Genomic DNA, 27,905 nt, shown 5'->3' with positions numbered 1-27,905 from the left:
CTTAGAATGGGTAGATCTTCTATTATTATAATAATATTATCTTCATCTCTAGACTCTACCGAGCTTAGTAACCTATAAAATCGGAAAGTTAAATTATAAAAAAAAATGCGAGGCAAGGGTTCTAATGCAGATTACCTATTTAAAAATTATTACTTAAATGGATGTGAACCAAGGACTTAATAGAAAATTCACTGATAATTATTTTGACCTACGACTGTCACCTATGCTACAAAAATAAATAATTACACTAGCCGATTTATGTAATGACGAATAACAAGCGAAATTCGCAAAATCATCAATGTAAATAATTAATTAGGTAGTAGTATAATTATTACTACTATAGCAGCGGGGAGCCGCTGGAGTCAGGCCGCTGCAGCTGCAGCACCAGCGCTGCATCGGTCGTTATGGAAATCTTTGAGGAAGGCCTATGTACTGCAGTGGACGTCTTGAAAGGCTGGAATGATGATGATGATGATAACTGGTGATATTTGGAGCGTTATAATTTTGCAGACAAATCTTTCTTAACGGTAGGTAGAACATAGTAAAGTATAGGTAGTGTCCCCTAGTAGGACACTGACTTCTTTATAAACAAGTATGTGATTAGCCTTGCTTCCTACAAGACCGAGACATTTTTTTCCTCGTCTCAACCGGGATTCGAACCCATGATTCGGTTCTACGCTGACGAGTTAACCGCTGTACCATAAAGAATATGGATTATATGTTTTTCTAATTCGTCCAATTTTTTAAATTAAAATGTATGACGACTGTATGTATGATGTTTAGTGTATTTTTGAGTAAGCGAATGAATATTTCCTGCCTTTTATTTCTAAGAAGGTTCTGAAGGATCAATATAATAGGATAAAGGAAGTAAAGCTTTCCTGGGAAATAAAACAAATTCAAAATAAATAAAATGTATAATATTAAAGCGATGTTTTCTTAAATCTAATAATACGCTAATCTACTTTCTTTGAGCACTTATTATTATTTTCTTCAGATTGATTCTTGTACGTCTTCATGTAGAAATCAGTGAATAAATAAACAAATAATAATAAATTTCCACACACTAGGGTTGTAACTACGTAGGAGGGTTTACATTTGGCTAGCTTGTATTCCGTTAAGAAGTGCGCTAAAATTAGGACGAATTGTACCTGTAAAGAAATAAGAAAATATATTACAAATAAATTCTAAATAGAGGATAAGGCTGCTTTTCCACCAGATATGTGCGAGGATGTGTAGCGAGGGATGTGTTTTGTAAGAACTAATCATATTATTATGCATCGTCGCACATCTCTGGTGAAAAAGCACCGTAAATCTATATCATATCTAAATCTATATTTATGTAAGTTTGAAGATATATCTATGTAACGCTCATTGTTGGAATAAATAGCTTACAACGGGTTTTATGGTCACAGTAAAATACGTAACGAATTTCGTGTTATGGTTTAAATGATAACACTCACGTCACGGTGTGAGCATCACAAAAAGATCACAAAGCGTAATTTGTGTCGTGGCTGACATGCGAATTTCGACCATGACGCGTTCACAGGAATGAAAAAAAGCCATGACGAGTTTTGTTAAATTATCATTTTAGGCTTTTATTTATTTATTCTTTATTCTACAATCATATTCTTATCCATATCATGTCAAAATGTCTCTAAGCCATCTCTACCATGCAACCTTCTATTATTACTTCATTTTAAAATTCAAAATAACTTACCAATTGCATTTTAGTGATATACTTCTTCCACCATAGATACTTCGCTAGTTCTGGATATGCTGACAGCCCATAATACGCATACATAACAATATGGACGTACGAATTGATAGTCCCCAAGAAGGCAACCGCATTGACATTAGGTTCATACTTCAATATTGCCCAGGTGCTTAAAACAGTGAAGGAATGATGGTATATGTGAAGGAAGCTCGCTTGGTTGTACTTCTTGCGGAGTATGAAGAATATCGTGTCGAGGAGTTCTGTTATTTTTGCCAGGAAGTATATGTATGTGCCTATTGTAGCCTGGAATAAGAAAATGGTAAAGCTATTGCATAGCATGCCTTCAAGCCACACCTCCGAGCCCGTCGGAGTGGGGAGCGTGAGGTTTTTTCGTTACGGAATTTCTCGATTCGGTCCTCGCGCTCAAGGCCCGCGATAGAAGCTATGCAATACCTTAATATAGCCTGTATTATTCTTATTAATTAAACCACTCTATCTACCAATGAAAAATATTTTTTAGCCTATTGAGTAGGCTTAGACCTATATCGTTAAAATAACCAAAAAATCGTATCTCTTTTTATAATATACGTTCGATTAGATATCAATTTGAACAACTGCAACGTTTACTTTTTTCACAATGTAAACCTGCTTTTGTAACAAAATTCCAACAAGGGTTGGTAACAATTATTACAATCACATCATATTATAACTTGCGTATATTATAAAGAGATGCTTAATAGTTATAATGGTATAAAATATTAAAAGTTTTAAAGGCAACACAATTTTACATTGAATAATAATAATTCATAATAAGGCCGTGCTTGTATTTGATTATGATTTATATTCTACCTAAATTTTAGACCTTGATTTTTATGTAAATACTAAATTATTGAACTTTGTACTGTTTAAAATTTATTTGCTATCCTAATTTTCTTTGTTCATAACTTAATTAATATTTAATTATTTAGGCAGCAATACAGTAATACTAGAATTCTACAAGATATGAATTATTTGACGCATATTGTGATTAAATATAGGTAGGTACAAAACTACGGTTGTAAGAAGGACATTTGACACATCACTTTTTTCATGCTACTACGAATTTAGTCCTACTGCTTGTTACGCCTGTTACTACTTACTGTTGTTTTAAAGATATCATTCATAGGGACAAACAGACAGCGGGAAGAGATTTTGTTTTATGCTAAGTACTAGATTTCCGCCCGCGGCTTCGCCCGCGTTTTCAAAGGAAAACCCGCATAGTTCCCGTTCCCGTGGGATTTCCGGGATAAAACCTATCCTATGTGTTAATCCAAGTTACCCTCTATATGTGTGCTAAATTTCATTGTAATTGGTTCAGTAGTTTTTACGTGAAAGAGTAACAAACATCCATACATCCATACATCCATACATCCATACATCCATACATCCATACATCCATACATCCATACATCCTTACAAACTTTCGCCTTTATAATAGTATTAAGATTAAGATTAAGATAAGATGTAGTAATAACAGTAAACTCACAGTTTTCTTTAAATCTGCCTTCTCCATTATACATTCAGTCTGTAATACTCCAGTATTCCACAAAAATGTGGTTCCCTGAAAACGAAAAATTGACAGTGATTATTAGGTATGCAGTTTACACTTCAATAATTTCACGTTTCTATTTTTTTTGCATGCTGTATTATTTTATAGGGTTTTCCACCAAAGTGGAATTATTAATATACAGTAAGAATCAATAAGAAATTTTCAAATTCATATAAGTAGATGAGTGGGTGTCTTTTGGTATCCATACAGTGTCGATTTTTAACCGACTTCAAAAAAAAGGAGGAGGTTATCAATTCGGCCGGTATGTTTTTTTTTTATGTATGTACACCGATTACTCCGTGGTTTCTGAACCGATTTACGTGATTCTTTTTTTGTTCGATAAGGGATGGTGTCGAATTGGTCCCATAAAAATTTTATTCGGATAGGCCCAGTAGTTTTTATTTTATGAGCATTTTTGTCTGTATTTGTAAATGTTGCAAGTGCAAGTTTGAAGTCGGTTGTTTTTAACGCAGTTATTGACTTGTTCCATTCGACATTACGATTCTTTATATAAACTGGAACTTTTATTGTGCTTGTTTATTTTTCGAGATGTATGCGCTTGATTTGAAAATATTTAAAATCGTCATAAATAAAATAGCAATAATTATGGACCCTCTTCACTATGGGCAGCGTTGGGAGAGTATAGGCAATCACGATAGTGTAGAGAGCCTAGCCTTTTCTCAGCCATCATTGTAGTTGTTTATTCATAATCGCCGTATTGGCGGCAAACATCGAGGAGCATTTGTTGGCCCAACGCTGTCCATTGTGAAGAGGACCCTTTAAATAAACACAATTATAAAAATCACTCACTTGATAACATATAAGGAAAGAGATCATCACTTGAATCACATTATATACCCCCAATATATTATTAAGTGGGTAAGGGGATCTATTCTTCATATACATAGGTCCTAGTTTCAATACAAAGAGCCAATACGAGATCATGATCGTCATCACGGGTATGGGAGACCCCATGAGGAACCAATTGTCGACGCCATTGCCTGAAAATAATAATAAAAACATTTTCAATAGTGTAGAAAATTTGTTTTACTTTACTTGTAAATTGAGTTGAGATTTGAAAACGTAAATAAGATAATTAAACGCCATGTCATTCTCTAAATTAATTTTTACATTCGCAATAATAAAGCTAGAGACAGAGAACAATAATTATTCATCCTATTTACGATAATTACTTTCAAAATGAGGGTTGTTGTGTCACATTATCTCGGGTATTATTATATTTTTAGTAGACCGCATTCCGCAATTTGCAATGAATACTTCACAAATTTTTATTTATTCTCTAAGTGTGGCCCGCGGTTTCAACTGCATTACTCCGCTCTTATTGATTTTAGCGTGTACACTGTACAATCCATACTAATATTATAAATGCGAAAGTAACTCTGTCTGTCTGTTACTCAATCACGTCTAAACTACTGAACCAATTTGCATGAAATTTGGTATGGAGATATTTTGATACCCGAGAAAGGACATAGGCTACCTTTTATTGCGAAATATGTACCACGGGCGAAGCCGGGGCGGACCACTAGTGTACATATAAGTTTACAGGGAAAGTTAGTGCTATATAATTTGCTATTGTCTAATTCAGTCAGTCAGATCAATACATATAATAAAATTCTAGAAAAGTGGTGTCTGTACAATGAAAATATGTAAAAAAAAATTAGCAGGGGTTATTACTAAATCGATCCCAAACCCAAAACTGTTGTTAAAAAAATTTTTGTCTGTTTGTCTGTTTGTCGGTTTGTCTGTTTGTCTGTATGTTTGAACACGCTAATCTCAGAAACGGCTTATCCGATTTAGATGCGGTTTTCACTAATATATTGTGGTAAGCTTCATTTAACATTTAGTGTTTATTTCATGTCAATCGGTTCATAAATAAAAAAGTTATGACTATTTAAGTAATCACAGCGAACATTTGCTAAGGCATTCTATACATGAATTACTTTATTACGTAAATTATACGCTAAAGTTATTCCTTGACATGTCCAGATGATCATATCGAAAGTCCCCAAGCGTGGGGGAGGGGGTTGTTATGCTGAGGGGGTAGTAGGGGGGGTCAAAGGACCTTTATTTAGATTTTTGCTCACAAGTCTAAAACCTGCACAAATAGCATTATGGTTACTTCTAGGTAAATTTTCTATATAAAAGGTCTTTGAAATTATGTCGTAGGTATTATATTTTTAACCCCCGACGCAAAAAGAGGGGTGTTATGTCCGCTATGTGTGTATTGCGTGTCTGTCTGTGCCACCGTAGCTCCCTAACGGGTAATACGAATTTGATGCGTTTTTTTGTTACATTAGTTGTTTATTTTATTATATAGGGGTATGTGGGAATGAAAAAAACGAATGTTAGTTGTTAATGTAGGTTATACCCAAGTGATATATCAAATGAAAATAGACGATATGTCAGAAACAATTAGTCAAATTTTATCAAAATCGGTTCATCCATTTATTTGTTATAGGGGTAAAAGTGGGAATAAATAAATGAATTTTATCAAATATACTCAAGTGACGTATCTAATGAAAGACATGGCGTGTAAAGTACAAGAAAAATTATTTTATCAAAATTGGTTCATCCATTTATTGCATAAAAGTGGCAATAAAAGTTGTCAAATATACCTAAGTGGCATATCAAATGAAAGGGCATGACCTGACGTGAGAAGTATAATGAGGCATAGGTATTTTATCAAAATCGGTTCATCCATTTATTATATAGAGGGGTAAAAGTGGGAATGAAAAAAACGAATGCTGTCTTTTGTACCCAAGTGATATATCAAATGAAAAAAGACGACCTGTCAGTAACAACAAGTCAAATTATATCAAAATCAGTTCATCAATTTATTTGATATAGGGGTTAAAGTGGGAATAAATAAATAAATTTTATCAAATATACTCAAGTGACGTATCTAATGAAAGACATGACGTGTAAAGTACAATAAGACATAATATTTTATCAAAATTGGTTCATCCATTTATTGGATATAATATGTAGGTATAAAAGTGGGAATAAAAGTTGTCGAATATACCCAAGTGGCATATCAAATGAAAGGGCATGACCTGACGTGAGAAGTATAATGAGGCATATTTAATCAAAATCGGTTCATCCAATAATTATATGTAGGGCAAAAGTGGGAATGAGAAAAACGAATGCTGTCTGTTATACCCAAGTGATATATCAAATGAAAAAAGACGACCTGTCAGAAACAATTAAGTAGTCCAATGTTATCAAAATCGGTTCATCCATTTATTTGATATAGGGGTAAAAGTGGGAATAAATAAATAAATTTTATCAAATATACTCAAGTGACTTATCTAATGAAAGACATGACGTGTAAAGTACAATAAGACATATTTTATCAAAATTGGTTCATCCATTTATTGGATATAGGTATAAAAGTGGGAATAAAAGTTGTCAAATAATATACCCAAGTGGCATATCAAATGAAAGGGCATGACCTGACGTGAGAAGTATGATGAGGCATATTTAATCAAAATCGGTTCATCCATTTATTGATTTATAGCGGTAAAAGTGGGAATGAATAATCGAATGTGGTCAAATAATATAATCAAGCGGCATATTAAATGACGTGTGAATTACAATTAGTCATGTTTTATCAAAATTGGTTAATCTGTTTATTACATATAGGGCACCTTAGGGGTGATAGTGGGGATAAATAATCCAAATGGAGTACCAAACGAAAGGATATGACATGTACATAATATATAGGTATGATTAGACATGGTTTAGATCAAAATCGGTTCTGCCATTTACTAGGGGTGAAAGGGAAAAGTTGAAAGTCTGTGAAAGTAGAAGGAATATGGGAGCGGGAGAATAACCACATCCTGGAAATTTTGAACTCTTCTGTACCTAAGTTTTATAGCTCAGTTTAGTAATAAATTTTACTAACAGTTCTTTTGTGTTATTATTTATTTGATTTCTTAACTTTATAATAATGTGTAAGTACTTATAATTTAGTTGTATATGATAGTACGTGTTTCAAGACGTGTTTACTCAATAATTGTGGGTTAAGTAGTACCTACTATGCAGTCACTATTCCACGCGGACGAAGTCGCGGGCACAGCTAGTCATAAATAAATCCAATAAGTCAATTATGTAGTAAGTATTCAAATCTAAATAATAATTTACATTTAAAATTGTAAATTCTTAACCTTTATAATTAGGTAGGTACATTGTCCACCTGTCTGTCCACGTTATACATTTTTGTATAAATTATTTTTATGGATGATAAGAATAATTTTGAAGTTAATTTGGTACTTATCAGAACATAAGAAGCGCTTTCAAATAACAATAATTGAAATTGATGGTTCAGTAGATAATATTATTAGTGGTTTATTACTTTATCGTTTTCTGAATCTCCTTTGTTGGATCATTGTTAAAAATAATAAGAACTATATTGGCATAAAGATGAGATAAAAAATCAATTAAATTATAGAAGTAAAAAGTCTTAAATTATTTCAAACTATATAGTTAGGTAACTAGTATGATGAATCGTAACAACTAACATTAAAGTCAATAACATTTCTCTCTGTATCTGCCATCTTAAAAATATTTTAAAATTCCATTTTTATTCTGCTTTATTGCGGACTAGCTTTCCGGCCGCGGCTTCGCCCGCGCAGTCAGAGAAAAACCCGCGTAGTTCCCGTTACCGTGGGACTTCCGGGATTGCGTCATTTTCTCGGGATAAAAAGTAGCCTATATCCTTCCTCGGGTATGAAAATATCTCCATACCAAATTTCATGAAAATTGATTCAGTTGTTTAGGCTTGCTGGAGTAACAGACAGACAGAGTTACTTTCGCATTTATAATATTAGTATGGATTGTAAATTTTATATTTTGGTATTTTTATCTATATTAAAAATGTAATTTGTTTTAAGCATTATAAATAGCTCATAAAGTATCTGTTGTTTTGTATTTTGGGGACAGTAAACAGGGTCATAGTACCTACATAAAGAAAATTTTAATTTTTCTGATTTACAACTACCATAATCTTTTAAATTTACTTGTCTTATTTAAAAAAAATGTCTTATTAAAAACAGCACTAAAATGCATGTCATTTGGTGTTTACTTTAATAAATAAGTATCGACTTATGTGTCTAGAACATTGCACGACTCATGATGCGAAGCATCAGAGTGTGCTTTACGATCGAAAAATTTTTTTCGCCTCATTTTTGCAGCTATTCTTATTATTATAGCCTTGTTAGTTCACGGAATCAAGATATTTTGCATACTATTGTCGAGATAATTTAATGGAGATTAATCCCATACTTTTTAAAAATTGATTTACTTCAATAGAATTGGAAAAAAACACCGAAATAGGTCAAAAAAATTTTCCTGTCCGTCATGTGTGAAACCTGAAAACACTATAACTTGTGAAAAAATCCATCATTTGAGTTAAATTTTTTTTTTAAATATTCTAATCGACGATTGTAGGTCACTGAATGCGAATGATTAATTAATTCAGTGTCGTTTAATTGCAATTAATAAAAAACGAAAACTACAATAAGTTTTTTTTTTATATTTCATAATTAAATGAGCATTATGAGTCGTGCACTTTTGGATTTTCCAAACTTTTTTGAATTTTTTTTAATAATCTTTCAAATTGAACATTTCATTCAGACTTGCAGTGTTATATCTTTTTTTTAACAGAAGAAATTCCCGCCAAAATCTAAAATTAGATGAGATAGAATTAAAACTCACCTTTGTCCCATTGGTATTTATAGATTTTCGTTTCATTGACGTCCATATTGTTCGGCGACAACACACGGTCTTACATCTTAATAAAATATTTTAAAAATTATTGAAGAAATTCATTATTTAATTAGTTGTGTGGCTTGAGTAACCGCGGTTTGAAATATAGACCCTTGACCATAGAAATCTAAATAACATGTGTCTTGTTATTTAGATTTCTATGCCCTTGACGTACTCTACGATTTGCTCTCTATCTTACTGTAGGATGTTCATTCATTTTTTCGCTTTTCGACTACCCTAAACTAAAAGTTTTAAAAATTTGTAGTACCCTTAATAATTTCAGTTAAAACATTTAGTTTTTTTTTAACATTCTCGCTTTCGCAGAAATGAAACAAAAATATTGGTGAAAGTAGCTGGTTTAATTTATTGGTTAAAGTTTAAACATAGCTTTTACAAACTAATTTGAATACCTACATCACATTATACGAACAATATCATTGCTTAATACATATTCATAATTTATTTCAAAATAATAATTATTGTAATATGAGGCTAAAACATATTTTTTTTCTAATCGCTATCAATCGGACCACTCCCGAGTGTAAAAGAGTCATACATTTTATTATTGATTATTCTGCATTTGCAATTTAAATAATGGTCAATGAATTGTATATACGTAATAAGTTGGAATACGATGGTTTATAAATATTTATATGCTAGGTAACTAGCTTTTCATTGCGATTTTGTCTGTAGTCTGAGGAAATTCAAACATAGTCTAAATCTAATCTATAGTCTATACTAATACATATTATAAAGCTGAGTTTGTTTGTTTGTTTGAACACGCTAATCTCAGGAACTACTGGTCCGATTGAGAAATTCTTTCGGTGATAGATAGCCCATTTATCGAGGAAGGCTTTATATTATCATCACGCTAAGAGCAATATGAGCGGATCCATGGGTGTGAAACCGTGAGGCGCAGCTAGTTTAGTCCTATAAACAAAATTAAAGTTTTCACGCTCGTGTAGTTACAAACACCCGGATACTAAACTCTTGCGTACATTTTTCATAATTCATATTAATTAATACAATAAGTACCTATATAATAGTTTTTTTTTAATGATTCCACTGCGGTAATTATTTTACAGAAAACTGTGTAAAGAGGAACAAACCTTATCTATATGATATTTTGATATAATATAAAAGAGTAAAGGTTATTTTTTATTCAATTAAACAGTATTTTCTATAAAAGCACATATGATTATGTAGAGCTTTCACTTCTTCAAAAAACATGTACCTATATATGCTTAGATATTTAAAACTATACAACGGATTTTGATGCAGTTTTTTTAATAGATAGAAATATTCAAGAGGAAGGTTTAAGTATACCTATAATTTATTAGGTTTTAGACAATGCCGGCGAAGCCGCGGGCGGAAAGCTAGTAACGAATACCTTGATGTCCTTACATTGTTAAATTGTTGGAAACTGTATGAAAATCCGTTCAGTACCTACTTTTTGAGGGTATCGCGAACATACAGACATACACAACAAGATTGGTTTATAATATAATGACGTGATATAGTGATAGTAGTTATATGCAATGACGAATTTTGGGCTAAAACCAACATCCATACTAATATTATAAATGCGAAAGTAACTCTGTCTGTCTGTCTGTTACTTAATCACGCCTTAACTACTGAACCAATTTGCATGAAATTTGGTATAGAGATATTTTGATACTCGAGAAAGGACATAGGATAGGTTTTATCCCGGAAATCCTATGGAAACGGGTTTTTCTTTGAAAACGCGGGCGAAGCCGCGGGCGTAAAGCTAGTACCTAATATATTATAATTTATTAATATGTAAATATAGCATTGACGAACGTCGTGACATATGACAATAATAATATGGTATGATGAGGTTATGGTATTATTTTTATTTTTCAAGCAAAATTCAACTTATTTGATTTACTTCTCAGTTGTAATACGTCTTGATTAACTTTTACAATTAAAGACAAATATACTGAAAAACATTGATCCATTTTTAATAAGTATTTAGAAAAATGAGAAAGTAACTAAAATTATTAATAAAAGAAAGTGATGTGTGTGTTTATCTACTCCTGATAAAAATAGTAATGGATGTTTGTAGTGTTTTCTACAAAAGAGTAAAATACCAGAAGATAAGTCTATCTTCTGGTATTTTACTCTTTAAGTGGTCACTTATACAAGCAAAGACACGGAATGAAGCTAATAAAGTCACGTTTACCCTTGAATTAAAATTCAGTCTATACTTCACATAGAAAATAAACACTTCAAAACCAACTTGTCCTTGTGAATGTACGATTTTCGAATCGGAAAACTTGTAAAATGTTAAAAAGTTAAAATAAATTCTATTTTTTTATCTTTTCATTGAAATAAGTCAGCTTTAAGAAATATATTTATTAATTTAATTATTTACAAAAGTAGAAAAAATACCTGCTTCATTGCTATATTATTTTTGTATACTTCCTAAAATTTCTTAAAAATACTTAGGTACATTTAAAATGAAAAGAAAACAATTAGTATTTAAATAGCATGGATTTATTCAATGTAAAATTACAATGTAAATTTATTAGCAACTCATTAAAATTAAATAATCGTCGCATACTATGGAAGACTCATCATATTCATGAATTATTTTAGTTTGAATTTAACGACATCTACCGAATATTACATGAACTACTAACAAATACAACTCTGATGTAATAATGCAGTTGCAAAATAACTATTATAGATGGCAGTTTATCGAAACGTTATAAAAATTCATAATATTATAATGTATTATTTTATAATAATCAGGATTAACAGGTTTTTCTGTCTGTCTAAAATCTAATTTCAAGTGTCTCATATTTTTTAGCAATAATTATTTACATGGGTCGTTTTGCACCTTTATCCATACTACCGAGAACTACCGAGTACCTAGATATAAGTCATAAGTGCCAGTTGAGCAAAAAAACAGTTTCAGGGTAGAAACAAAGCCTTTAAGCTGATCTTAATCTTAATCGTACCTCGAGGCGCTCCGAAGGATATCATCCTTTTATTGTGGATATCCCCAATATTCGAACTCGTCGCTTCGAGTCTTCCTTCATCATAAAAACAGCTAAACAATGGAATTCACTCCCTTACACCATTTTTCCTGAACAATACAACTTGGACCTCTTCAAAGCTAGGGTGAATAGGTTCCTTTTAGGCAGACGTGCAACCAAGTAGGCCACATCGCCGCTTCCTATCAGGTGGGATTGTGGCCAAACCTCTACCTATAGTTAATAAAAAAAAAACTTGCGATTTTAAGAATTAGGAATAAAATATATCTAATTTTCATTAGATAATGTACTGCGTGAGTGATGATGATGAAAGCCTTTGACTTCTCTTCTATAACAGGCAAATGCCGAGTCTAGACTCTAGATTATTATCACGTGAACTTGCTAATCATTTTGACTATATTAGTCTCTGTTCTTTTGTGTCCTTCATTTTTGAATCAATATAGCAATTCGCAAATAAACTCTGGACATAAACTTCAATATTAATATACTAAATACGTAGCTATGAGTTGATGATAAGTCGTCTTACAATTACATACCTACTATAATATACAGACTTATCTAATGATTAGGTATAGTATGTTTTTTATTTGATGAAACTACGTAGGTATCTATACTGTATGAAATCAAATTTATCATCACTACATAGTATAAAACAAAATCGCTTTCTCTGTCCCTATGTCCCTATGTCCCTTTGTATGCTTATAACTTTAAAACTACGCAACGGATTTTGACGCGGTTTTTTTAATAGATAGAGTGATTCAAGAGAAAGGTTTTGGTATATAATTTATTATGTTTTAGTTTTAGACAAAGCTGTCGGAAAGCTAGTACATAAACTCAAACATTGATACATACAATTAGACTTCTAGAATAAAAGTGAAGTCCCGTGTCCCCTAGTGGGGTAAAGGGCAGATGCATTACGCATACATCTGTTCCACTGGTCGATTTTATTTAGGGACAAGTAGGTGATCAGCCTTCTGTGTCCTGCCAGACCAAGACATTTTTTTCTCGTTTCCACCGGGAATCGGACCTAGGACCCCTCGACTCTACGCTCACGTGTCAATCACTGTACCAAGGATGCGGTCAGACTTCTTCAAGAAGCACTTTTTAATTGTCATAACATATGTACATACACCAACATAAATGCAAGTAGTCCAAAATATTCCATTAAAGTTCGATGAATCTTAAATGTATCTCAGGGTTGATTCTTTGTCTACGATTCCAGTCTGACCTATGTATTGTTTAGAAATAACATTGACCTATTTCCGAAATACTCCAGTACTGTATAATCAATGTCATTACCCTATTGTGTTGAGTTTATTGACTTTTGACGCCTAAAAATACATGTTACTAGAGAGACAAATAAACTATGTTTACCCGACTGTGCAGTAGGAAGGTTATGTTTTTCGAGCGTATATTTGCATTTAGGTTTTTTTTTATTTAACTTTACTCCTATTTTAATTACATTAAACATTGTTATAAAGTGTCTTTTCAAACTAACTGAGTAAAAAAGCAAAACATAATAATAAGTATGTAGTTTGTAAAACGAAATAACCTTAATTTATTAATTAATACCAGATCAAGCAATTATAAATACAATGTTTAATAATTCCACACGAGTACAAGGGTAATAGAATTAAAAAATATAAATTATAATCCAAAATAAAAGAAAAAGATCTTTGAAAGCTAAAAATTTAAACATTACTGATTCATTGTATTAATTTTTGACAAAAAATTATTAGGACGTTTTAATTTTGTACTAATGTGTGTGATTAAAGATCATACAATCATACATATAGCACAACATTCATACATCTTAATATTTGATAGTACCAAAAATATAATATTATGTACATTTCGCTGTTCGAAAACCTTATTTTGTACCTGATTACCTACTAATATTGTTTTTTTATTTGTAAGTAAGTACCTATTTATTTATTAAATTGTATCTAAATAACCTATAGGAGAGAAATGTCTAAATCCACCACCAACTTTACAAACAAAACAATATATTTAACTGAACTCAAAAAAGTAAGAATAATATTGACTTTACAAATCAGTTACTCAAACACTGATAGAAATAATAGTCAATATCTTGTCAATATTTAATTAGCATGTAGGTATATGAATAGTGTTCTATGCAATTAATAATTATTTTAGTCAATGCTAATAGGTATGCATTTATTAAACCTTCGTAACATTTAGAATAATCACGGATTAGATAATTTATCTAATCTTCTTATATATAATAAAACCGGCCAAGTGCGAGTCGGGCTCGCGCACAAAGGGTTCCGTAGCAGCAAATATAATAAATTACAGTTAAATCAACCTATCTCAAAAACTATAAGAGATACTTTGATCAAACCAAAAATCGTTGAAAGAGTTAATTAGCATGCATCACCTCTATTTTTTTTAGAATTTTATACCCCGTAGTTATAAAAATAGAGGGGGGGGGACATACTTTTTACGACTTTGAGAGCTGATATCTCAAAAACCGTTCACTTTAAGAAAAATGTTTTTTAGAAAACTTTATATCATTTTAAAAGACCTTTCCATTGATACCCCACACGGGTATGTACATCGAAAAAAAAAATTTCATCCCTCAGTTACATGTATGGGGGGCCCCACCCCCAATTCTTTTTTTTACTATTTAGTGTCATATTTTTGTAGCGGTTCATACAACACATATTCCCATCAAATTTCATCACTGTAGTACTTATAGTTTCCGAGTAAATCGGCTGTGACAGACGGACAGACGGACAGACGGACAGACGGACATGACGAAACTATAAGGGTTCCGTTTTTGCCATTTTGGCTACGGAACCCTAAAAATGAATCGAAAATGTGTTGGTAAGCGCATAACTCGAGAACGGCTGAACCGATTTCGATATTTCTTTTTTTATTATATTCCTTGAAGTACGATGATGGTTTTTATGTAGAGAAAATCTAAATATGTACCACGGGCGAAGCCGGGGCGGACCGCTAGTAAAAAATAATAATGGACGTCACTCGCACCAAAATTAAAGACAACTTTCATATAGAGAATCTAATATTTTTTCTTTTAAATAACAATAATGCGTGTATTTTAAATTTAAAAACAAAAACAGATAGCTGGATTATAGTAACACTAGCTGTGCTGTGCGATTTTAACTGCATTGCTCCGCTCCTATTGGTCTTAGCGTGATGATAATAATATTATCGCCTGTAGCCTTCTTCGATAAATGGATTATCTAACAATGTAATTGAACAAAAACTCCCTTTTATTTATACGTCGTCGTCGTCGTTTATACGTCGTAAACAGTAATAATTTATCAAATCGGACCCATGGTTCCCGAGATTAGCATGTTCAAGCAAACAAACTCTTAAGCTTTGTGACAAAATAAAAACCATTTACATATTCCATTACGTTCTAACTTCTAACTAAGTAGTTAAAATACAAAATGGTAGTTAAATTGATTAAATATTACTAAGTAACTGCCTGTGAATGATTATTTTGATAGTAAACTTCATTAATTAATTCACATGTGATTAACGACTTCAGTATATTACTATTTAAAGTGTTTATTTATATAGGTACTGTTATATCTCACAACTATTATCTCAAGTAATAGCTTATATAAAATGCACTTCTTGGTTCAGTGGTGACTTGTGATAGTTTTAGTATAGACTAGCAAACACGGCGAACTCCGTTTCGCCACCAGAGACACATTTTCTTTGCTATAAACCTCACGGAGCCCGAGACCTTTCCAACGAATGCAAAACCGTGGAAATCGGTTCGTGCGTTCTGGAGTTATAGCGTCAGGAAGGAAAACGCGACTTATTTTTACACGCTTTATATTAGCTTCACCTGTATGTTTGTATGTTTGTAACCGACTTCTTTGGGCGCGATTTTGACCCACTTTAAACGGCCAGATTTCGTTCAAACTTTGTAGATTTATTGAGGGCCGATGACAATACACTAATTTGATAAAATTTTCTATTTTTAGTTCGGTTTTCTATAAAAAGCGTGTTTTTTTTAGTTTTATCAAACTATTATTATTACACGCTATAAATTAGCTTCACCTGTAGGTGTGTTTGTAACCGACTTCTTTGGGCGCGATTTTGACCCACTTTAAACGGCCAGATTTCGTTCAAACTTTGTAGATTTATTTAGGACCGATGACAATACACTAATTTGATAAAATAAATATTAGTTAAAAAAAAATAAAAAACACGCGTTTTATAGAAAACCGAACTAAAAGCGTTTTTTTTAGTTTTGTTAAACTATTATTATTATACAGGGTGTCCCACTGTTGGTATACTAAGCTCAAAGGAGGATATAGTTTTGCATACGCTGAGTACGTAAAAAATAATTAAAAAATTCCAGACGCATTTTTTTTCAAATAGATGAATTCTTAAAACTCTATGTGTACACCCATAACAAGCGAGCCGCCCAACTTTGCCACCAGCACGTGAGCTATCGTTTAAGATTATGTTTTCATAGATAAAATGCTCATATTAGAGAAGCGGTATATGCCGGCTGCGCGAAGCTAGAGAAGAAAACATGGATTTTCAGGAAAAATTTAGCAAAAAATTTTGGACGTAATTTTTTTTTAAAGTATTTTTTACGTGATCAGTGTATGCAAAACTACAAGTTCCTTCGCGCTTAGTATACCAATAGTGGGACACCCTGTATAGTAGATAATGTAACACCGTAATAGGTTTTACTGTTACAACTGAAAAGAGAAAGGGGCTGGGTTCGATTGTCGATAAGTCTTAGTTAACTTAGAAGACTTAACTTAACTTAACTTACTACACTCTTAAAAAAATATACTAGGTAATAATTCCTTACTTCCTTATCTAATGTTATTAATGCGAAAGGGTTTGTTTCACCACGTTAAGACCAATAGGAGCGGAGAAATGTGGGTAAAACTGCGAGGCACAGCTAGTTTGATAGCCAAAGAAGGAAGTAGTTACTGATATTAGCGCATTCAAACCAACTCTGAACTCTTTAGATTTATGAAATTAAGTAGGTATAATAATATATACTTTTTTTTGCATGTAACAATAAGCTGATTAAAACGTCAATCTATCACGATTAATGAAATTACGTAAAATGCAAAAAAAATCTTGCAAAAGTTTAATTAAAACGCTTTTACCTTTCAAAATAGATATTCACATTTTTGGCCCAAAGATATAATGCATAAAAATAGTAACTAAAAGAAATGAATACCTAATAATTAATATAGCTTTCAAAATATTGAAAAATATTGAAATTCTCCTATTGGTCATAGAACCTTCCTCTATTAAAAACTATGTAACATAAAAATAGTTAAACATTAATTATTATAATAACTATTTAAAACAGTAGTTCTATAGATGTACATATCGAGACAAACAATCAAAATATTATAACTATGCAAAATATTGCATTTGAAGGGCCCCGGCAGTTGAAATAAACCAATCCATTTTGCTATCAAATTATTTAATTATTAAAAAATACAGTAGGTACCTATGATAAAATCATCCTGTGTTCAGTCAAGCGTGAACTTGACTCTAAGTGACATAAAATGCCAATATTTTTAAGAAAACCCACAAAACAATAAGAGGTGCGGTGAAGTACACACGTCTGTGAATTTTTTCATTAAAAAAATATAATAAATAAGTGTTAGTGTTATTTTTATAAAGGATTAACATGTAAGTTTATGAATATTGAAATAATAATTCATACTCATGAAAGCATTAGAGTACATAGTTTTAATACGTGAAAAATAATAATAAGGATCTTGAAAAAAAGTAAAATAATTTACCACATAAATAATTTGGCCCAATTTGTATACTTGAAATTGATATTTTTGGTTTTATGGCATTCAAATGCTTTATAAATACAAATTTATAAAGAATAGAAGAAATTCGATCACGAGGCGGGACTCGAACCCGCATCCTTATCGCCATTCCGGGGCGCAAAGAATAGCATAAATTCGATCGCTCTGGCGGGTCACGAGTGGCTGAATTTATATAGGACTTTTTTTAGTTTTTGATTAAAAAAATCGGATTTGAAATCGCTTGAAATTTAAAGACCAATGAAAATTCTACAGCTCTCCAAATTAATTAATTTTTATTTACAAACCGTAATAAGGAAAACTTTGTTATAACTGAAACTCTTAAATTCTAGTGAAATAAGAAAAATTAAAATTATACGTTTTTTTCAAGAGCCAATTCAACATTAGCTTTAATTACTTTATTAAAAACTAGCTTTACGCTCGCGGCTTCGCCCGCTTTGTCTAAAACCTAATAAATTATATACTAAAACCTTCCTCTTGAATCACTCTATCTATTAAAAAAAACCGCATCAAAATCCGTTGCGTAATTTTAAAGATTTAAGCATACAAAGGGACATAGGGAAATAGGGACAGAGAAAGCGATTGTTTTATACTATGTAGTGATATTTACATTATAAATTAATATAAATTAATCAATTTGAATAATTTATCTTTGCATTTCTCGTTTCATCTATAGGTATCAAGGAAATACGATAAAAAGTGATTAATTATTGCTAAATTCTAGTAGTTTTCTACAATATAGGTATCATAATATTATTATCAATACTATGAAGAAGTTGTTTGCCCTGGCTCCGCCCGGTATGTCATATTTAGATTGTTTTTATCGGTTTCAGAAAAAGGTATTCGGTTTCAGTCAAAGAGGATCAAACATACAGAGGTACATACATCCTTCTAGTTATAATATCATAGAAAGATTATGAAGATGCATTGAACCCGCGCTACCTAACTAATAAGTAATAACCTAGGTACTTACGATTTTTTTTTATCCTGAAAAAAGCCATGTTTTACCATTGAGTTACTATGTACTACGTACAGTATCTCAATGTGTTTTACTGCAATGCCATTTCTCTATTTCAATTAATTTATACCAATTCTCTGTACCAAAAAATAGCTTTCAAACAGATAACAATAAAGTTATATTTTATAGTTTACAAGTAACCTAAATATTTTCTCCAAAACCCATTTTCTTCTGAATATCTGTCGATAAAAACAAACATGAACTCTACGTAACCTAAACGAATTTTTTTATCAAATTAATGTTGCAATTATCATTAATGGTTAAAAAATGGTTTAAATTTACATTTTTATTCTTTAATTAAATTAATTGGTGTTACATTATCACATTACAAAATTTATAGATACATTGTGACGTTTTTACATACAAAAGGATTAATTACTTATAGATTTTTTATAAAAATCTGTAAAAAAAATGTTCATAAAATGCAAGAGTTTTTGTGCAATAATTAATCGAAAAATTCAATAATGTAACCCAAGGTGTAAAAAATTCCTTAATAAAAATTCTGTCATCGCGTGCGCTGCGGAATCTATTCCTTGAAGTACGAGGATGGTTCTTATGAAAAAGAAAACGTATAGGTACATGTAGGTACCACGGGCGAAGCCGGGGCGGACCGCTAGTATATACGTTATAATAAAACCTATTTATTTTGAGTATAATCTTGATTACAATAACCTTCTACTAATGCTATTTATGCAAACTTTTTATTTCGGTTATAACGAGGAAAGCAATTAAAATCTAATCTTTCACGTAAAAACTACGGAACCGATCACAATGAAATTTAGCACACGTATAGAGGGTAACTTGGATTAATACATAGGATAGGTTTTATCCCGGAAATCCCACGGGAACAGGAACTATGCGGGTTTTCCTTTGAAAACGCGGGCGAAGCCGCAGGCGGAAATCTAGTAACATCATACTTTTTACTATCAAAATTATCGAGTATTAAACAATAATATAATTTTACGTACCTATAAGCATTTTTGTTCAATCGATAACTTTAATTTAACTATGTGACATCTGCCAACCCGCACTTGGCCAGCGTGGTGGATAATGGTCTGTACCCTCATAGGAGGCCCGTGTCCCAGCAGTAGGAACGTATATGGTCTGATGATGATGATGATGATAAAGTTTAACTAATAAAAAGGTAACATATTCAGGTTAAAATTATCTTTATATATAAAAATGGATCGCAAAATGTGTTGGTAAGCGCATAACTCGAGAACGGCTGAACCGATTTCGATAATTCTTTTTTTATTATATTCCTTGAAGTATAATATATTATATATATTATAAAGGCGAAAGTTTGTAAGGATGTATGGATGTATGGATGTATGGATGTAATGTGCGAAGCCGGGGCGGACCGCTAGTGTTAAAGATAATTTTGGTCACTCGGTAGCTCGATGATAAAATATTTTTTTGAGATTTGGCTGAGTTTGTCGTCCTATCCGTTCATATATGTATGCTTAGATTTTTGAAAACTATAAAACGGGAATAGATGTTTTTTTTAATAGAAAGAGATTCAAAACGAAGATTTTAACATATAATTTGCTAAGTTTAAGACAAAGCGGGCAAAGCCGCGGCCGGAAAGCTAGTGCTAAATGAAAAAATTTCATTAATTTAAGGAAAATTGTAATAGAAAAAAAATATTACCGCAAATTGGTGTAAAGTCAAATTAAAAATAATTGCTTATTTGCAACTGGTTTATGAAAATCGATAACCTGAAGATGATTACTTCAAACCGGTTTGGAAGTAAACAATGAAAGTTAGCAAAAAGCTCTTATAATAAATCAAACTTTCATTTTTGATTAAATACGTAAAGACATGAAAGAAAATCAAGTACAGTTATTTTAATCAGTTACGAATACTACTGATACTCACCAATAATTAGGTACCGAATTACTGAACATTTGAAAAGTTTAATTGTAAGAAATTATTATCATAGCACTGAATTGTTTGAATCCCATCAAATTCAGTCTAGCCGTTTAGGAAGTTACCTACACGACACATAAGCAACATAACTACATACATTACTTTTTCACAATTACATGAAGTATTGAAACACGAATGAAAATTTACATTAGGAAGCTATGTCATCGCGAAGATGACGCAAGAGACGCCGCGAGATGTAACTAGTATGTCCCTTAAAACAAATATTCAACGTATAAGAGCAAAATCAATAGCGGAATCTCGATAAGCATTCATACATCTCCATTGTTTTGCGATAAGATGAAATAATGTTTAACTATTGTTCGTAAAATTCGCATGTAAATATTATTCTAGAAAGAAAAAACAAATTTAATAAACATAATCGTAGATATTGCTAATCCAGTCCTTACTAGACATGTAAACCTCATCATAAGTGGCTCCCAAAAGTCGAAGAACCTATAAATTAAAAGATAATTAATATTTATTTGTTTAACTGACATATTGAAGTGAGTAAAGTTATAGAGATAGGAAAGAAGTAGTAGAAGTACCTACGATAAAATTTAGAAAAAAGACAGATTGCACTAGTTTTTTCACCTACACTAATAACAGAAGCAATCCTAACATTATTATTTACGTATATTCAGTCGATAGTGTAAATAGCTACCTAATCCTTCTTGCTTAAACTTTTAATAATTATGTATCAAACCTCGTTAAAAAGACAAAGTATGTATTATTCAATTTAATAAACAGTACGTTATTAATGTTTGTAACAGTAGCAATATTAGATACTAGCGACCCGCCCCGGCTTCGCACGGGTGCAATGCTGATACTAATTAATACACTACAGAAAAACTGTGAACGTTGTTTATAAAAACATAGCGGCCCGCTCTGGCTTCGCACGGGTATAAATTAATATATAGTCGGGCGGCCGGCCGGTACCGCCGCCGCAAAGGCTACGTCCCGCAATTTTTAAATCTGTAATATCTTCGAAAATATTCACTTAAATCATACGGTGTAAATGGCCATATAGATCTATATTAAATGAACAATGTATTCAAGGTATTTAATTGGTTAAGGATTAATGCTGTATTGGTTAAAATCGCTTCGAAAATTAGCCATTATTTGTCGTAAAAAATAAATGACAAAAAAAGTTATTGTGGGTTATCCATAAGAGATAGACATATACCATCGCGGACTTTTCTGTAGACCTTTTCAATATGTATAATACTTAGTACATTATTTTGATAAAACTCGTAGGGTTCAGCCTGCGTTTGCAATGTAAGCGGAAAAAATGTAATTTTTTACGACATCACATTAGAAACCTCAAAAATAACAGTACTTCTCCACTATTTAATGGATGTTATTATACATATAAACCTTTCTCTTGAATCACTCTATCTATTAAAAAAAACCGCATCAAAATCCGTTGCGTAGTTTCAAAGATTTAAGCGTACAAAGGGACATAGGGACATAGGGACATAGGGACAGAGAAAGCGACTTTGTTTTATACTATGTAGTGATGATTACTTTGTTGTAAGTTGGTTGTAAGTTATTGACGGAACAAAATCAAAAAGGTTGTTTAACACTGAAAAAAATATTATATTTCCTGCTTGGTGCGATGGTGAAAAAGAAAGCATTATATTAGAAATATTATTCTTGACTCAAACATTTGAATAATTATTTTCAATATTAAAATTATTATCAACAGTTTTAGGCAGTCGTTACAAGTAAGGTTAATGAGATATACAGCCTTATCCATGAGGTCAATAACCTCTCGAATAAGTGTGAAAATCTGTACCAATATCATAAAGACATTATTGTTTGTATGTTTGTAGGCTAAGCCATCTTCGCAACTACTGATCAGTTTATGAAAATTATTTTACTAACAGCAAGTCGGACTATTCGAGAGACATTATGCTGCTTATTTTAATTTTATTATTTCTCTAAAAACGTTAAAACAAAAGCAACAAAAACAAAGTACAATAAGATATAAATATTTATTGTCTCTTCTAAATATCTTAATCTTAATACTATTATAAAGGCGAAAGTTTGTATGGATGTATGGATGTATGGATGTATGGATGTTTGTTACTCTTTCACGTAAAAACTACTGAACCGATTACAATGAAATTTAGCACACATATAGAGGGTAACTTGGATTAACACATAGGATAGGTTTTATCCCGGAAATCCCACGGGAACGGGAACTATGCGGGTTTTCCTTTGAAAACGCGGGCGAAGCCGCGGGCGGAAATCTAGTATAAAATAAAGGAACTATAATGTTGCATTCTAAATAAAGGAAGTATACTTTAGAATATTTTAACAAAAAAATAATATTTCTGTTTTATTTTCAGATTCAAAAATGAATAACAGCGTCGGATTACGATTTCCGGTATGGGATATGGCAAAAAGTAAATGTAAGTATGAAAATATTCAAAATATTATATCATTCATACTTTTATACTCTAAAATAAACAATATGAGTTCAATCCTGCGCATGAAAGACGGTTCCACGAAACTATTATTTATTTTTTGGCAAATATAATAAACTAGCGGTCCGCCCCGGCTTCGCCCGTGGTACATACTTTGCAATAAAAGGTAGCCTATGTTCTTTCTCAGGGTCTAAAGATTATCTGTGCCAAATTTCATCAAAATCGGTCCAGTAGTTTATGCGTGAAAACCATACATACATAATTACAAACCTTTCCTCTTTATAATTAGTATAGATATATCATACCTATATTTAAGTAAGCACACTGTGGTACCTATTTAATATTTTATGAATCATTTTTAAGTCTTATTCAAAAGATTGTAATTAAATGAAGCAAAATATGTGAATTCAATTATCAAATTTATTTACATAATCAAGTGCATTTAAAATAGTCCAACCGACATAATAAGTTTATACTGCGAATAGTTATACATTCAAACCAAATATAATTGGATGCAACTTTGTGAAATGATAACAGAATTATTAGTAATCCTACAATTAATACTGTGTGGAATTAATGTTTGATAAAGCGAACTAATTTGTCCGAGAAAAGAGTGCTTGCAAGTTATATTAAAGATAAATTAAAGTTACCTAATAATAGTTATTCTTCTATGCACCTCGTTAAAATTAACAATATTTCACGCATATTATGATGATAAAACATATTTATAAACTACCAGTGCATCGTAATTCATGAGCAAATCCTTTTTTAAGATTACATTACTAGGAAAAATTATCTTCCATACATGACAATTTTAACACCTAGGTGTTTCAAACAACGTGTTTACAATGTGTATACTACGGTTACATAGTTGATTCAACATGTTCATTGTATTATTTGTATAGGTTAATTAAAAATTGCGAAGGTTTTTTGCGCATAATGCGAATTTAGTGTGACGTCATACGATAATATGCAGGCAGTTTTATTAATAGTATATTGTGCATGTGCTAATAAAATTAACTAGCTGCGCCCCGAGGTTTCACCCGCTTGGCTCCGCTCCTGTTGGTCTTAGCGTAATGGCATATACCCTTCCTCGATAAATGGAATATCTTACACCGAAAGATTTTTCAAATCGGACCAGTAGTTCCTGAGATTAGCGCGTTCAAACAAAAAAACAAACAAACTTAACAATATTAGTATAGATAATTACCTGCTTACTCCTGCTCTACCTCTTCTATTAAGAAATTATATAGCTTTCTTGTGTTAAAACTGGTGCCGTAGTTCCAGAGCTTATTTGATACAAACAAATAGAATATATTGAAGATGATTTCTATGGTAATAATAATATGATATGTTCAAAAATTGAAATGTGTAATTCAGTTCATAGCACGGAAGAATTCTTGCAACTACATAAAAAAGGAAATTGATCAAAAGTAAATTTAAAACGTATATTGAACCTTCTTGAAGCTTGCGAACTATTGACATTTGACAAATCGATCAATCGTAAAAAATATTTCTGTTTATTGTAAACAGCTAACGACGTGCTTTTTATGAATGAATGTTTATAATTTGGATTTGTGTTATTTAATTAGTTCAACAAGTATGTATACTTCAATTATTAATTTTATTTGGTATTCTAAAACATTTCACATCGACTACCAAAAGATTAAATGCTAAGTGCTTGTCGCGTATACCTACAAATAACTTGTGAAGATATCTAATAAATTAATCCTGATACGAACTGAACAGCTATCAATGATTATTTCTATACACTACGGACTTCTAACAACAATCAACAATAGTCTGTAGTACCAAGTATCTGCCTATCTTATCTGTCCGATGTTTAACTCATAGCATTCTATGGAACTATGCAGATCATACCGTAAGTCTTAAGATCGTATGGATACATTCATCCCGCCTTGAACTATGATGATGGCATAGCTAGTGACTTCTTTTAAAAAGGCTTACATTGTCATATTCAAAAACATTGATAAGTTTTCCGTACCGTAAATAGCTTCTAGAAAACGTCTTCTTGAATTAATAAATATTAGAGCTTGATCTAAGATTTTTGTTCGCAGACGATGAAGTGGATACCCTACCACTCATGGCCACACCTGGTCCAATGCTGATGATACTAGCAGCGTATCTTCTCTTCGTGTTGAAGGTGGGACCCTCGATCATGACGAAACGGGAACCTTACAAGCTGACGATCACACTCCTACTGTATAATGTGTTTCAAGTTGTGCTGTCGGCGTATATGGTGCAAAAGGTAAGTTGAATATTAAGTTTTTGTCCCCGAATTTAGGTTTTAGGTTTATCAAGCCATGATCTAGGTATGTCTATATAATTTAATTCAAAATCATTTAGTTGTTCTGGCGTATTCTGCTTATTTAAGACACAACGTTTTATGTTCTGAAATTACTCTAATATCTGTTGTTCTTAATATTTCTGTAATAAATCAAATATATTATATTATGAAAACATTTTTAGGTTAGAAAAGTAAAAAGTTTTTCTTCAGAAAGGAGAACCTACCCAGTGATATTATAATATTAATAAAAAGTGAAATTTGATTTAATTATATTTTCAGTATGTATCGATGCTACTTACAAAAGGCTTTGCACCGACTACATGTTACATGCACGACAAAAAAGAGAGAGAACAGGTAAGACTATTCTATTCTTTAAAAGTACGTAATATAAATATTATTGGTTTATATTGGGTGGATTTTACAGTATTTTGCTATTCTGTTATTAGAATTAAAATTGTATTCTCTACATGAAATCTATATTCTTGGTACATATTCTCATACATATTACATACATAGTACATAGTACATACATATTCTCGAAGCATCAGGTCATCTTCCAATATTGTTACATCAATTAAATTTTTATTGTTTAACTAAATTTCAAATCTCCTTTACAGATACTATTCGACATATGGGTATACTTCGCAGCCAAAGTGACAGAATTACTCGACACTGTGTTCTTCGTTCTAAGGAAGAAGGATAGTCAGGTTACATTCCTGCATCTATACCACCATTCAATAATGATGTTTGGTACCTGGATGTATTTGAAGTACTGGCCATCCTACACTCTGTACTTTATTGGATTCCTGAATGCTCTAGTACATGTCTTTATGTACACGTATTATGGGCTGGCGGCGTTGGGACCAAAGGTCGCGAAGTACATTTTCTGGAAAAAGTACATGACACGATTTCAATTGGTAAGTACCTAATTTTGTTGCCGTCAGACTAGATTATTCTAAGTTAAAGGAGGCCTCATAGAGGGGTTTAGGCTTAAAGCAGTTTGATAGACTATGACGTCATAATAATTATGGTACCTATTACACTTTCTTTGACTTTACGTCACGATCTTATCGTAGTTGTTACTGTTGTTTAAACCTTGTTGTTATCTGAAATTGGAAACTGGCATCAATGGTTACTTAAATTATACCTAATTAAAATTTTATTACTTAATTAAATTATATCTACTCAATTAAATAAATAAAACACGTAAGAACCATGCATACAAATGGGAAATATCTTTAAAATATGACCAGTCTATTTCTTCAATATTTGACATAATTTTAACTAAAGTATAGATTCGACTTATCTCAAAAGAATCAAAAAGACTAAATTAATATTTGTTTTCAGATACAATTCGTCTGCATAATAATACACTACATTATAGCCGTGAATCGAACGGAGTGTCCACCAGCCAAAGGCGTCGCTCTGTTCGTGGCTTGCAACACTTCCTTCTTCATGTTCCTATTCCTGAACTTCTATAGACAGAACTATAAGACCAGCATCATCAAATTGGACGGCACTAAAGGATGTTTTGGATTAGTAGCTGTTAAGAAGGAGAAACCAGTAGATAGACAGAAGAGTCAATAGCCTTGTGTAATTTAGTGCTTAGTGTATTGTGATAGGAGTGATAAGGAATTATTTATGTCCAAAGAAAGTGCGTGTTTGTAGTTTTGTATTGAAATTATTATTGGTTGTAAAGTTGAAGATCTGGTAACAAGTCAATAGTTGGGATGCTTTTTCTTGATATTTAATTTATAAAAAAAACACACACACACACACATAATAATGAGGAATAAAGATATTGTACGGTAGAGTGTATGTTGGTTCGCAAAAATACCCGAATTATTAATGTAATTTTAAAAAATGAATAGTCACAACTTACAGATAGTTAGGTACCAATTAAAAATTATCTAAGAATGTCTAGGACTTGAATTTTTGTTCGATTAAAAAAAACATAATATAATATAATATGAACGTAACTTGATGATAAAAAGTTTCACAACCAATTAATGACGATTGTTAATGTCATTAAGGCGTTACCCGGCAATTTCGACTATGTTCAACCGCTATAAAGTCTGGTACAACATAAAGCACAATACCGAAAAAAATATATAAAATAGGATGGTCTTTGATCTTTAATTGCTCGCGAGGACTTTTTTCCAAAGTTAATAGATTTCTAGAAAAAAAATGTGCCGTGGTCATCGATTTTTCCGCAAATACTCTATAAACTTCGTAACCTGCTGACTTAGAGCTCTGAAAATTTTATGTTTAATAAATTATCAGTTACACAACA

At 31.7% G+C, this 27,905-nt stretch overlaps 2 protein-coding genes across 2 annotated transcripts; one reads left to right on the top strand and one right to left on the bottom strand.

The window, feature by feature from the left end:
* Positions 1 to 895: 895 nt before the first annotated feature.
* On the bottom strand, positions 896 to 9,104 carry LOC149484889 (very long chain fatty acid elongase 7-like). Its single transcript, XM_089701226.1, has 5 exons — positions 9,039 to 9,104; positions 4,113 to 4,303; positions 3,240 to 3,314; positions 1,718 to 2,017; positions 896 to 1,148 (listed from the first exon to the last, which is right to left on the bottom strand). The coding sequence occupies exons 1-5, from the start codon at positions 9,082 to 9,084 to the stop codon at positions 954 to 956; spliced, it is 807 nt and encodes a 268-aa protein (XP_089557352.1). The 5' UTR covers positions 9,085 to 9,104; the 3' UTR covers positions 896 to 953.
* Positions 9,105 to 17,701: 8,597 nt separating this feature from the next.
* On the top strand, positions 17,702 to 27,600 carry LOC149484888 (very long chain fatty acid elongase 7-like). The gene is made up of 6 exons (XM_089700416.1): positions 17,702 to 17,782; positions 23,227 to 23,289; positions 25,383 to 25,573; positions 25,892 to 25,966; positions 26,230 to 26,529; positions 26,960 to 27,600. The coding sequence occupies exons 2-6, from the start codon at positions 23,235 to 23,237 to the stop codon at positions 27,197 to 27,199; spliced, it is 861 nt and encodes a 286-aa protein (XP_089556542.1). The 5' UTR covers positions 17,702 to 17,782; positions 23,227 to 23,234; the 3' UTR covers positions 27,200 to 27,600.
* The last annotated feature ends 305 nt before the right edge of the window (positions 27,601 to 27,905 follow it).

Source organism: Colias philodice, chromosome 11 (genome assembly GCF_061535455.1).
Source record: "Colias philodice isolate Cphi_HAF_F1 chromosome 11, ilColPhil1 Martin Lab GWU primary, whole genome shotgun sequence".
Lineage (NCBI taxonomy): Eukaryota > Metazoa > Arthropoda > Insecta > Lepidoptera > Pieridae > Colias > Colias philodice.
Note: the sequence above shows the minus strand (reverse complement) of the source record. Positions and strands in the feature narration are given on the sequence as shown.